Below are 13,123 nucleotides of genomic sequence, written 5' to 3' on the forward strand. Positions count from 1 at the left end.
TTATTGCCTGTCTTTAGACGTGCATCTTCCCTCCCCCTCCCGCCCCCTTTCTAGAGGCTGAACCCAAGGCCTTGTGCACACTAGGAAAGCTCTCTACCATTGAACTACATTGCTGGCCCTGGAATTAAAAAAACAAAACAAAAGAAAACAACGACAACAACAACAAAAAAAAAAAAACAAAACCATTGTTAGTTCTTTGATGTACAGTGTGTTTTGATCATTCACCATCTATCCCATCCACTCCCCTAATAACCCAACTTTGTGTACCAAGTTGTACTGTGTTGCCTGTGTATTCTTAGGCGTGTGGCCATCCACTGGAGCATAGTCAGCTTACCAGGTGCTACGCACTGAGAGAAAGCTGGTTCTCCTCCCAGCAGCCATCAGTTGTCAGTAGCTCCTCTCTAGATGTGGGACTTGATGCCCACCCCTACTTCCCATGCTGGGAGTGGTCCTCCACTTCCCATGCTGGGAGTGGCCTGTGCTGCTGTTACAGTCGCTGAGCCCCTGTGTGTTGTATGCAGAAGACACTTAAGGCATTGTCTACTGCTGGTGCCTCTTACAGTCTTCCCAGGCCTTCAGTCAGGAGGCGTGCAGTGCACACCTGCACCCACTCTAGAGGTTTCCGTCATAGCATTTCCCAGTAAGTTAATAGGACATTTCACACTAAGAAAGAGGACACAATTGAGAAGACGGCTGCCCGGAATGGTGGCGGTGACGGCCAGTTTTCTTTGTCAGCTTGACTGGCACAATTAGAATCACCTGGAAAGAAAGAGGGGTCTCAGTGGGATTGTTTAGATCAGGTTGGCCTGAGGCCATGTCTGTCGATTAGTAGTACCCTGATTATATTAATGAAAGAGCCTGCTTAAAAGCGGGTGGCACTAGTCCTTGGGTTTGGGTCCTAGACTGCATGAAAAGTGAAGAGGTGAGCTGAGGTTGTCTGTGCTTTTGAGTGTGGAGTATTATAACCTGGAACTAAGCGAAATCACTTTTCCCCTGCATTGCTTTTTCCTGGTATTCTATCACAGCAACAGACAGTTAAGACAGTGGCGCTCATACCCAGAATCACAGCACTCCTTAGGGTCACCCTGAACTACTACACACAGTGAGAGAGACCCTGTTTCAACACAAAAAGCCACTCCTTCCCTTCCCTGGTGGGAGGGTTTTTTTTTTTTTTTTTTCCCTTCTTCTGAGAATGACATAAAACAAATTGAAATATGAATTGTCAGAGTTTTTCAGTGAATTTTTCTAAGGAGAATGAACTTTTCCCTCTTGTCTGGGTCCTTCTGGGATTTGCATATGCGATTCATTCAGGTCCCAGTGTCAATCACTGCATTTAAAGTGTGCACTGTAACCCAGTGACTGTCACCCTTACAAGAAGGTAGGACGTAGAGGCACACAGAAGGCATTGTGAAATCAAGAGCCACCAGAAACTCCTTAAAGGAAGGAGACTTTTTCCCTAGAGCCTTGGTTCTGCTGACCCCCAAAACTAAGAGAATAAAAGTAAGCTTTTGTGGCTTTAAGTCACTAAGTGTATGATAATTTTTAGGCAATCCTAGAAACTAGAGGAAATTTTTCCTAACCTTTCAGGCCAAGCTGATTTCTTAATTTGAATTTTTATTTTTAAAATACAGCTAATATATGTGTTGGGCTCTTTTCTGATTGCCTCAGAATGTAGGAATCAGTCTGGTTTGGTGTGTACTAAGTAGAAAACATGAGACTTTGATGTAGACTAAATGGAAAAAAATTCTTGAACACAATTGTTTACATTTATGTTCTTTTGTGTAGCAAATCTGTGTGGAAGGGTGGTTGGGTGGGTGGGTGGGTGGATGGATGGATGGATGATGCTAAATTGGTCTATTTAGCCTACATTTTCTTTTCATTCAGAAAAAGTTATAAACATTTTAGGAATACTTTCTATCATGATATTAACTGTGGGAGACTATGAAGTCATAAATTTTTTTTTCCAATTTTGAGTTCAAATATCCCTTAATGAGCTGTTCACAGCCATTGGCTATCCAGAGTTTTCTAAGAAGTGAGATAATAAAAACATAAGTAGCCAAGGTATGAATGCCAAATTCTCTTAATTTTTGATGCATGAAATTTTAGACAGGAGAGTCTATATGACATTTGCTGAAGTCTGTTTATATTTATAATTTCAATAAAATTGGTGATTTAGTTTTCACCTCTTCTAAAAGAAGTGGAACAAATCTGTAATGCCTTCTCCCCTCCCCCTCCCCCTCCCCCTCCCCACCCCTTCTTTTCCCAGACAGGATTTCTTTATGTAGCTTTGTAGACCAGGCTAACCTCGAACTCACTGAGATCCTCCTAGCTCTGCCTCCTGAGTGCTGGGATTAAAGGTGTGCACCACCACAGCCTGGCTTCAAGCTGTGTGTCTGTCTGTGTGTGTGTGTGTGTGTCTGTGTGTGTCTGTCCGTATGTGTGTCTGTCCGTATGTGTGTCTGTCTGTATGTGTGTGTGTCTGTGTGTGTGTATGTGTGTGTGTGTGTGTGTGTGTCCGTCCGTGTGTGTGTGTGTCTGTGTGTGTGTCTGTGCGTGTGTGTCTGTCCGTATGTGTGTGTGTCTGTCCGTATGTGTGTGTCTGTCCGTATGTGTGTGTGTCTGTGTGTGTGTCTGTGTGTGTGTATGTGTGTCTGTGTGTGTATATGTGTGTATGTGTGTGTCTGTGTGTGTCCGTGTGTGTGTGTCTGTGCGTGTGTCTGTGTGTGTGTGTCTGTGTGTGTATGTGTGTATGTGTGTGTATATGTGTGTATGTGTGTGTCTGTGTGTGTGTCCGTGTGTGTGTGTGTCTGTGCGTGTGTGTCTGTCCGTATGTGTGTGTGTCTGTGTGTGTGTATGTGTGTGTCTGTGTGTGTGTCTGTCCGTATGTGTGTGTGTCTGTGCGTGTGTGTCTGTGTGTGTGTGTGTCTGTGTATGTGTGTGTGTATGTGTGTCTGTGTGTGTGTATGTGTGTCTGTGTGTGTGTTTCTGTGTGTGTGTCTGTCCGTATGTGTGTGTGTCTGTCCGTATGTGTGTGTGTCTCTGTGTGTGTGTCTGTGTATGTGTGTGTGTCTGTCCATATGTGTGTGTGTCTCTGTGTGTGTGTGTGTCTGTGTGTGTGTGTGTCTGTATGTGTGTGTCTGTCCGTATGTGTGTGTGTCTGTCCGTATGTGTGTGTGTGTCTGTTCATGTGTGTGTCTGTGTGTGTGTTTGTGTCTGTGTGTGTGTGTGTGTGTCTGTGTCTGTGCATGTTCCCAAATACATAAATACAGTTTCTCGGTTCATATAATGTGACTTGTATATATCTTTTCAGAGCTGGCCATTTGGTATTGGATAACCAGGTGGTGTGCTCTTCCCTGAGGAAGACTGTTTGTCCCATTGTCAGCATTCCTTAGTGATCTGTAGTTCTTTGTGTAGGGCTCAGGCCTCATCACCTAATAGACATATTGGCATGTGTATTGATATCATTCTGTTCAGGCAAGTTTGGCAGCTGTGCTAGTAGGATTTCATAGATTGGCTCTTGTGACATTTGTAGGGACATAACCTCACGACAAACTCTCTGTCCCTCTGGCTCCTCCACTCTTTTAGCCTGTTCCACGGTGCTGTGCTGCACAACTCTGCTGTGTGTCCAGTGTGGTTTTCTGTAAGGCTCCGCCTCCTGCAAAGGGAAGTTCCTTTGATGAGCAGTGAGGACTATACTAACCTGTGGTTATATAAGGACAGCTATTTAGGATGCAGTTAGGGAGTGTACTGATTCAGTAAAACGGTGGTTCCAAGTTCTCCGAGATCCATGACTCCCTTGGCCCTGGGTAGTTGGTTGGGTTTCCAGTATCACAAATGATTTTCTTGTCTAGTAGGTTTTTAGTCCAGTTAGAGAGCTGTTGATTACTGCCAAGGTTCTGGAGCCACTACTACACCTTTAATGTTCATGGTGCTACCCTGGCCATTGCTGTGGTCCATGGGCGCCATAGCTGGGTAGGACTGTTGGTTGCTTCCCTTCTTTGGAAGCTTGCATAGTCAATCCTCAGGAAGGAAGCTTCCAGGTCAGATACAACTCAGGTCCTCTGGCTCTTGTGTCCAAAGTGAAAGGTGTCTTCAGCAATTGCTTCTTACCTTCCACTCCTGGGGGAGAAGGGCAACAGCAATTAGTCTGTAATATTTGGGATCCTCTTGGACATCCTTGACCAACAACTCAGAAGAGGGTTTCTCATTCCTGGTATTGGAGTGTTTGTTAGTCTGTGGCTCTTGAGGGGATGGATCATTGTCAGCCCCTATTTAATCTATGTGTGTCTGTACACATATATGCATATGTGTGTGTATTTGTGTGTATATATATATATATATTCCTCAGTTTTTTAATATTCCTCTCTCCATCCAGCCATATCACTTTCTGTCTCTACCTCCCTAGTGCTGGGATTAAGAGCATGAGCTCTGCTTCTCCTTTAGACTTGTTAAAATCTCATCTAGCCCAGTGTGCCTTTGAACTCCTGATCGTGCTGCTCCCACCTCCTAAGTACTGGGATTAAAGGTGTGAGCCACCACAGCCTGGCCTCTATGGTTAACTAGTGGCTAACCCCACCCTCTGATCTTCAAGCAAGCTTTATTTTTCAATTACATTTAATTTCTTTTAAGGTAACCCTGATGGTGATTTTTCTTCGGTCATCTTTAATCTTGCGAGGTCTTAATTTTTTAAAATAAACTTGAAAAAAATAATTTTGCCTGGATTCGTGTCTGTGGGAGGGTATTAGATCTCTTGGAGCTGGAGTTACAGACAGTTGTAAGCTGACATATGGGTGCTGGGAATTGAACTTAGGTCCTTTGGAAGAGCTAACCACTGAGCTTTCTCTCCAGCCCACAAGCTCTTAGTTTTAGGATTTATTCTAACACTGAAAATAATGTATAGATCTGAAAATGTGCCACGGACCAAATGTTAGCCCTTATGATATGAATTTTGCTGCCATTCAAATCATTCATTTGTATACAGTGAGTCACTTCTTTGTACTTGCCTTCACTTTTTTTCCTCTCTGAAATTTAATTATACTATATTTTGGCATATATTTCCTTGGATATCTTATTCTTGTTTACATAGTTTTGTATATAATACTACTTTTGTGTTTGTAATTACAAAGTTTTGTTAGTTTTGAAGTAGTTTTGTAGTTAATAGCCCGTATTGTAGCTTGTAAAAGAATACAATATTCCCTTTAATAAAAGGAATAACTAACTTTTTTACATAGGAGGTATGTTCTGAGATCCAAAGTGAAACACTTCTTCCTGTGGTTTTCTGCAAAATAATTTTGAGAACTGTTGATTAAAATCATTCACGTTTTATTTTGTTTGAAGAGGGCTAATTAGCAACATCTCTGGATTTGAGACTGATGCTAATAAGCAAACAGGTGGGATTTTTTTCTCCCTCCAAAATACCTAGTTTTCATAGGTTGTTTTTCTAACCAATTAAATTGATCACAAAGTGGTGTTTCTGAGCAGTTAAGATCTGAATAAATTAAAGACAGCCGTAGAAACACTCAGCAGCAGTCTGTGTGCTGATGTCAGCTGTCAGACCTGAAGCAGCAGGGGGGAGAAGAGGAAGGGAACAGAGAAGGTTATTCCTCTCATCTAATCCAAATGTTCAACCTTTTTTCTTTTCAAATTTTGCCTCTCCCATTGTCCGTTACCAGTACTCTCCCATTCCTGTGAGTTTGCTACTTTTATGCCTGTTTTATTTCTCTTAGGCATCGTGAACCTCTAGTAAGTTGTCTTTAACTATCCAAGTAATATTTTTACCCCAGCCCTCCTTTACTCCTGCCACGGGTAAAATGGAAAGGCTTTGGTCCTCAGAGAACTAGACTGAGTTCCTGAACATCAAATATCTGGCACACAGTAGCCAATGAGTAAACCATATATATTTTATGAATCAATGCTGTAGCAAAGTAATTTGAGGAAGTTACTTAGACTTAATATAGTGCTTGGCAATAGACGGTAGTCAGTAAGTAATATTATTTAATTTAAAAGTGTTGCATTACTTTTTCCTGAAGAGAGACTTGAACATCTCTTTACCCTGTGACACACCAAAGGAATGACTCCACTGAAGTCCAGTTTGCTGGAGCAATTAGTTTAATTGGAGTTTAAGGAGCATGGATGAGGAGTTACCTCCAGAGAGCAGGACGTGTGTGTGTGTGTGTGTGTGTGTGTGTGTGTGTGTGTGTGTGTGTGTGTTGAAACTAGAAGGAGCACCATGATGATGAAGGAAAGGATCTTAGAGGGGAGAGAGAATGGAATGCATGAGGCATAAAAACAGAGGGGAAGCTTTCCTGTGGGAGAGAACGAAAGGCGGGAGGGACGGGGGGGGGGGGGGGGGGGGGGGGGAAGGAAAGGTGATGAGGAGGAAGGAAAGAAACTAGTATGAAAATACCATAAAGTTAAAGGATTAATATTAAAAATTGGACATGCATGTTTTATAGGGTTATTTTAAATAATAGTCCAAACTAGAAAAATTAATTGTTATTAACACATACAAGCATTTTCAAGAAGTTAGTATATATTTCTGTTCATAATCTTCCTGAGAGGCACAGAGTGGTCCATGCCACACCTCCCCCAACACACAGAGACAGACAGACAGACAGACATGGGGGGGAACACATGTACCTGATACATAGTGGTTACAATATTTTGTTCCTGGTACTTCTAGTTAATGTAGTTATGGGGGAGGGGGGACAGGGGGAATGATACAGTCATTCACATTCTGTGGTTGTTGACGTACATTCTTCATGGTCTGCTATTTTTACACTTAGGTGAAACAAAATCTTAGAACCTGATTTTCTTTTGAATTTATATTTTTTACTCTTGTTTTAATGTTCCCAATGAGCTTCTGAAGACTGTAATCAAATTACCCAGTGAACTTTCTGCTCTCTTGTGCTAATGTTTGCTTTTCTTTCTTTTTGCCTTCACCAGAGGAAATAAAAGTTGAAACTGAGAAACAAAGGTTTGTATGATTTCTTTTATAAAATTAATTTGTATACTTGTCAGTCTTGGTCAAAATAGGAAAATAATCATCTATATTTTTAGCACTATAGATTTTCTTTATATAATCTTTATAATAAAATCAAAAATAGTTCTTAAGAAACAACGTCATATAAATTAGACATTTCTGAAATGCCATGAGCTATATATTTTAACTTCTTTTCTTGAAGAGTTTATATTTAGAAAAATTACTAGGTTTTTTGACCCTGTTAGCTTCCTTAAGAACAGAATGGAGCAATTCAGAAGTCTACTTCAGCGTAAAGGCATGTAGAAAGTCCATGGCTGCTTAACATTCCCTATGTCAGGTCCTTTGAGATGCTTATTTGGTGGACCTTGGAACCTTTGGGAAGATAGAAATCCTATTTTGTGTTTGGTCAGCAATGGTGACTGCTGTACATCCTGTGGCCTAGAGGTCAGCAATTTGCCACAGAGGCCTCAGCACTAAAAAGTAGTTCCTAAGGTTCCTTTTATAGCTGATCTTTTTCTTAATGAATTTGTCAGCATTAAGGTAAACGTGATATTTTAATTAAACTCTCCTTTTTCATTTAGTCCTCCCCATGGAGAAGCAAAAGCTGGATCAAGTACCCTTCCACCAGTGAAATCAAAGACAAATTTTATTGAAGCAGACAAGTACTTCTTACCTTTTGAGTTGGCGTGCCAGTCCAAGTGTCCTCGAATAGTTAGTACATCGCTAGACTGTTTGCAGGTGTGTATAAAATGGTGTATCTAAAAGCTGTCTATTTTCAAAGTATTTCTAATACTACTCACAGTTGGTGATTTAGACATGTCCACAAAAGCCTGGAATACTCTTTTTGAGGTAAGAAATAAAATAGTCATTTATATTCCAGATAGTCAGTAGCTTCAAAAAGATGTTTCTGGTTAGTATTAATAAAACATATTAGCAAACAAAATCTAAGGTTGTTAGTAAAAGTGTTGATTTGCTCTCTTTCCATCAGTGATATCATCCTGTTGTATGTTTAGTTCTTGAGATAGGTATTTAATATGGTTTTTGTGTGGTCTTCAACTCTAGTTTCAAGTAGCCATTCTATCTGAGCCTCCTAATGTAGCTAGGCCCATGGGCATGCACTACCATACTTAAGTCATCTTTGGAAATGATTTCACTAAAGCCCTGTTGTTTTATAGAATGAAGCATTTTAATGTGACACTGTTCACCTTCTTACTATTTTCCTCACCTGTGGTATTCATTAATATCAGAAATATTCATGAGTGCTTCCTCCTTTTATTACATACTACAAATACACACTGTCTTAGGTATTCTGTAAGACAAACTTCAAGATTTAGAATGTTAATGTTTGTTTTCAGATATTGGTGCTATTTGGAGATTGTATGTTCTCAGCCAAGAAAAGATGATTTGTTCTCAAGATAGGTTAAAGATAAATTCATCTGATTTCTGACCTTGCTTTTGCTGGAAAACTAGCGTTATTAACATCCAGTGCCTTCATTCCCAGTTAAAATGGTAATAGTGAATGGATCATAATTCTGAAATTTTTGTAGCCATAACTTGGGAGCTAGATTTCATGAAAATTGATGATATAAGTTAGAAAGAGGTTTGACATAGAAAGCAACAGTTCTAACATACCACAGACATGTTCTTTACACATGACTTTCTGGAACTATTTATTGCCTAGTAGTTTTGTTGTTATCAGTCTGTGATTATTTCAGGCACAAATAGTTTTCTAATTTTAGTTAGTACACTATACAGAAAAAAAATAGTCTTTGACTTTGATTATATCTTGATGTTTTTGTTTAAGAATTAATGTATATACACTCACATGTATTTTAACTCATAGTCAGCGTATTTATTGACCAGCTTCTTTATCATGTCTGTTTCAGAAACTTATTGCTTATGGGCACTTGACTGGCAATGCTCCGGATAGTACGACACCAGGCAAAAAGTTAATTGATAGGATTATTGAAACAATATGTGGCTGCTTCCAAGGTCCTCAAACAGATGAAGGAGTTCAGTTGCAGATCATAAAGGTAATTATATAAGATGGGTGTGTTATATAGTATATATATATTTTTTTACAGAAACTTTTTGCTTGGAAATATTAGGAAAGGTTATTTTTTTGTGCATTCTGGCTGTGATAGAGATTGTTGAGATAATGTTTAGAATCCATATGAAATTTGCTGTTTATACTAAGAGTTCACTAGAAGAAAACTACATTCTGTATCTCCTTTTGGACATTCCAGTTAGGATTCAATCGCTGGGGTCTTCGCAAGTTTTTCTGTGCCAGCCCTGCTTATTATACATAGTCTATCTTTTAAGTTTTAAGATGATTCAAATGGGCTGGGAGGTGGTGGCACACGCCTTTAATCCCAGCACTCAGGAGGCAGAGGCAGACAGATCTCTGTGAGTTCGAGACCAGCCTGGTTTACAAGAGCTCGTTCCAGGCCAGCCTACAAAGCCACAGAGAAACCATGTCTCGGAAAGCAAACAAACATCCCACATCGTCTTCCTTCTCAGCCCGTGCATCACTACGTGTGCTGCTTTTCTACCAGCCTTCAGTGTTCTCTTGTGCCCGTTCACCTATTGAATCTGACTTTAAAAAAAATCCAAGTTTGTGCTCTAATGAACCTGAGTGGTTGAGTTCTTTTGAACAAAAACTAGTTATGTTATAGTTGTTAATATTACAACTACGATAGTGGTAGTATGTTTATATATTGATACAATATTAATACAATATTGAGGCATAGTTATGCTCAGTTGTGATGAAACAAAGGGTACTGTATCTAATGAAATTTAGCTAAAGGATATTCTGGAGAATCTACTTTCAGAGTGGTGAAAGCCTCAGATTTTCTTTCTTTTTTTTTTTTTTTTTTTTTTTTTTTTGGTTTTGGTTTTGGTTTTTGGAGACAGGGTTTCTCTGTGAGGCTTTGGAACCTGTCCTGGAACTCGCTCTGTAGACCAGGCTGACCTCAAACTCACAGAGATCTGCCTGCTTCTGCCTCCTGAGTGCTGGGATTAAAAGGTGTGTGCCACCAAGGCCTGGCTGAATGCCTCAGATATTTTAATAGTAACAAGTTCCAAGTAGGTAGACATATATACACAGTACTACCTAAAGTGGTAATTGTTTTTTAAAGTTTTGATTTTGAAATAAAAATAGATATTTTTATGCTTAAACTCTGGATGCAGAAAATTTCTTTGTGTTTATTTTCTCTCAAAGGCTTTACTTACCGCAGTGACATCACAACACATAGAAATCCACGAAGGAACTGTCTTGCAAGCTGTAAGAACATGCTACAATATCTATCTAGCCAGCAAAAATCTCATCAATCAGACAACAGCCAAAGCTACTCTTACTCAGATGCTAAATGTTATCTTTGCACGCATGGAAAACCAAGCAGTGAGTATTGAAAGAATACCACAGATGTTTGGAGTTGTAGCATTGAAATCTGCATTTCTGTACACAGTCTTTGTGTACAGTAAAAGCGGCAATCCTGTGTGTGTTTTAGTCTTAGTTTTACTAACTTGATTGACTTCAGCCAGATGTATTTTTAATTTCACAGAATGTATAAGATTGAGTACTCATGGTAGTGTTTCTATATTGATGTTTTTACCAAACTTAAGCTTAATGAAGTATATAGACTTAAAACTACTCACTTGACCTATTCGGGTGTAAAATGATTCATTAAGTCTTAAAATAAAAGCATATTTTACATTGATTAAGTATATTTTATTTCTTTCATACATTAAAGGGCTTATCCCTTTATGATAGTCCTTATCCTTAAAACTACTTCGGGTTGGTTGGAAAGAGATATAGAACTATAGACTTAACTTGTTTTTTTTGTTTGTTTGATTTGTTTTGCATCTTGTTGCATAGGTCTTCATAATTAAAGACTGTAAAAATCATTGAGAGATATTTCACCTTCACCCTTGGCTTTCTGCTTTTTGCTTTATTTATAAATTTTGTGTACATGTGTCTGTGGTGTGTGCTGATCTGATCTGCTCCCCAATATATGACATCATGAGTCTTTTTTTTTTTTTTTGAGATAGGGTCAGCCTCAGGGTCTGTGTGTCTTTACCGTGCCAGCACTAGAATCGCAGACGCATGGCTTTGCCCTGACCTTGCTGTTAGCTAGTGCTCATGCTTTCCTGTACCTACTGTGCCACCTCCAGTCTGTTTCCCTTGCTGCCCGGGTAAGCATAGTGTCCCCGTCAGGGCGGAACTGATAGTGTGGAGCCCTGCTTGGATTCCATCAGTCCCGCCAGCCAGCAGCATGTGCTTGTGTTTGGGTAGCTGACCTAGGATTCCCGTGTGGTTCACTTGTTAGGTTTTGTCTTTTCCATTCTGTTACAGCGCCTCGCCCTTGCCTTTGATTCCTGTTTTCTCATGATTAGAATAAGGTTGTCCTTTTTCTTTTTCTTTTTTGCTAGAAGTGTATCTTTTTTCATGCATTATGTCAAGAAGGTAATTCTGATTCCTTTTTTGGCCAGTGATACTAACCTTGAGCACTTGGTGTTAAGAGCTGCTCTTGCAGAGGACCAGGGTTTGAGTCCTAGCTCCCATATGTTGGTTCACACCCATTTGCCACTCTGTTTGTTTGTTTTGTTTTTGTTTTTTGATTTTTGAGACAGGGTTTCTCTGTGTAGCTTTGGAGCCTGTCCTGGAAGTAGCTCTTGTAGATCAGGTTGGTCTTGAATTCACAGAGATTCGCCTGCCTCTGCCTCCTGAGTGCTGGGATTAAAGGCATGTGCCACCACCACATGGCTGCGACTGGTTCTTTATCCTACCTTATGTATCATAAGCTGATATTATCATTTTATTGCCCATGTAATTTCAGCTTGATGTCCTTTTGCCCACTTGACAAGATTCCATACAGTTTTGAATACTTCCATATTTTCCTGAAATCTTGAGATGTTTTATGCTCCTTAAAAAATACACTTTCGTAGGCAGGGTTTCTCTGTACCCTGGCAGCTGCTCCCAAATAAAAACGCAGAGCTTCTTATTAATTATAAAAATGTGGCTGATAGCTTATGCGCATTTTTAGCTAGCTCTTATAACTTAAATTACCCTATTTCTATTAATCTGTGTCCTGCCTCGAGGCTCATTTACCTCATGTACTTTCCATCTGCACCCTCCGCATCTCATGGTCCCTCCCTCCTCAGTCTCCACCCTTCTTCTTCCCATGGCTCTCTTAGTCTGGTCCTCCCACCCCACCTTAGCCTGCCTAGCCTCTCCGTTAAACCAGCCACAGTGACGTATATTCACACAGTAAAGGAATGTTCCACTCTTTGAAACTTCTCATAAATCTACAGAATGTCATGATAACACCTACCTCTTCCCCCTTTAACAAATCCTCTCAGGGCCCCTCCACATCATATTTTCCTCCCAACTTTATGTCCTCTTACAATTATTTTTTTTTTTTTTTTTTTTTTTTTTTTTTTCTTTGACCTCTTACAATTATTTAACACACTGAGTTCAACTAGTGCTGTCAGTGGGCATGCTTGTACCTGGGCCTGGGGGCTGACTAGTCCACCTTCCCCAGGAGCCACCAACTGCCTTACCTGAGAGTAATGCCTCACAAGTTCTTACCCATTCCATTGTGTACTTTGTAACTGGCTGGTGTGTAGCAGCCACACCATTCATGTCCAGAAGACAGCATTTTACAGCTCCATTTCTGTGATGCTCCCAGCGACCTAGAATAGGCTATGGATGTCCCATCTATGTTGAACACACAGTCACTTGCCGTCTTTTTAATTTTGCATTTTTAAGCTTTAAAGTCAACGATTTCAGTAAGGAGCTTGGCTTGTTTAGTTGGACAAGGACATTTATTTAGAAACCAAAATCTGGAACTTAACCGAGTTAACTAGTATATTCATTGTCTTTGAGTTCCAGCTTCTGGCTCTCTGAGAAAATACAGCTCAAAAATATGCCTAAACTCTAGTCTGTCCTCCACCCATCTGTACACCCTTATGTGACCTTTTCATCAGTGTGTATTTAAAGATACATGTTTATGCTGACATTTCTGATTCCAGTTCAACATCATAGAGTTCATTTTAGCCTTCTCCCTTGATTTACTTAGAACTTCTTTCTCTAAACAGCAGGAAATCTGGCTTTTATTTTCATGTTGGTATTGCTATTTA

The 13,123-nt window shown here is 39.9% G+C and overlaps 1 protein-coding gene across 1 annotated transcript in view; it reads left to right on the forward strand.

Annotated features, from left to right (window-relative positions):
* Arfgef1 (ADP ribosylation factor guanine nucleotide exchange factor 1) overlaps positions 1–13,123 on the forward strand; it is a 77,678-nt gene that overhangs the window by 6,832 nt on the left and 57,723 nt on the right. Inside the window, exons 2-5 of the mRNA XM_051197066.1 lie at positions 6,946–6,976; positions 7,564–7,720; positions 8,869–9,015; positions 10,203–10,382. Coding sequence (XP_051053023.1) covers positions 6,946–6,976; positions 7,564–7,720; positions 8,869–9,015; positions 10,203–10,382 — 515 coding nt within the window. The remainder of the gene's footprint in view (positions 1–6,945; positions 6,977–7,563; positions 7,721–8,868; positions 9,016–10,202; positions 10,383–13,123) is intronic.

The sequence above is a fragment of the Phodopus roborovskii genome, unplaced genomic scaffold (genome assembly GCF_943737965.1).
Source record: "Phodopus roborovskii unplaced genomic scaffold, PHOROB, whole genome shotgun sequence".
Lineage (NCBI taxonomy): Eukaryota > Metazoa > Chordata > Mammalia > Rodentia > Cricetidae > Phodopus > Phodopus roborovskii.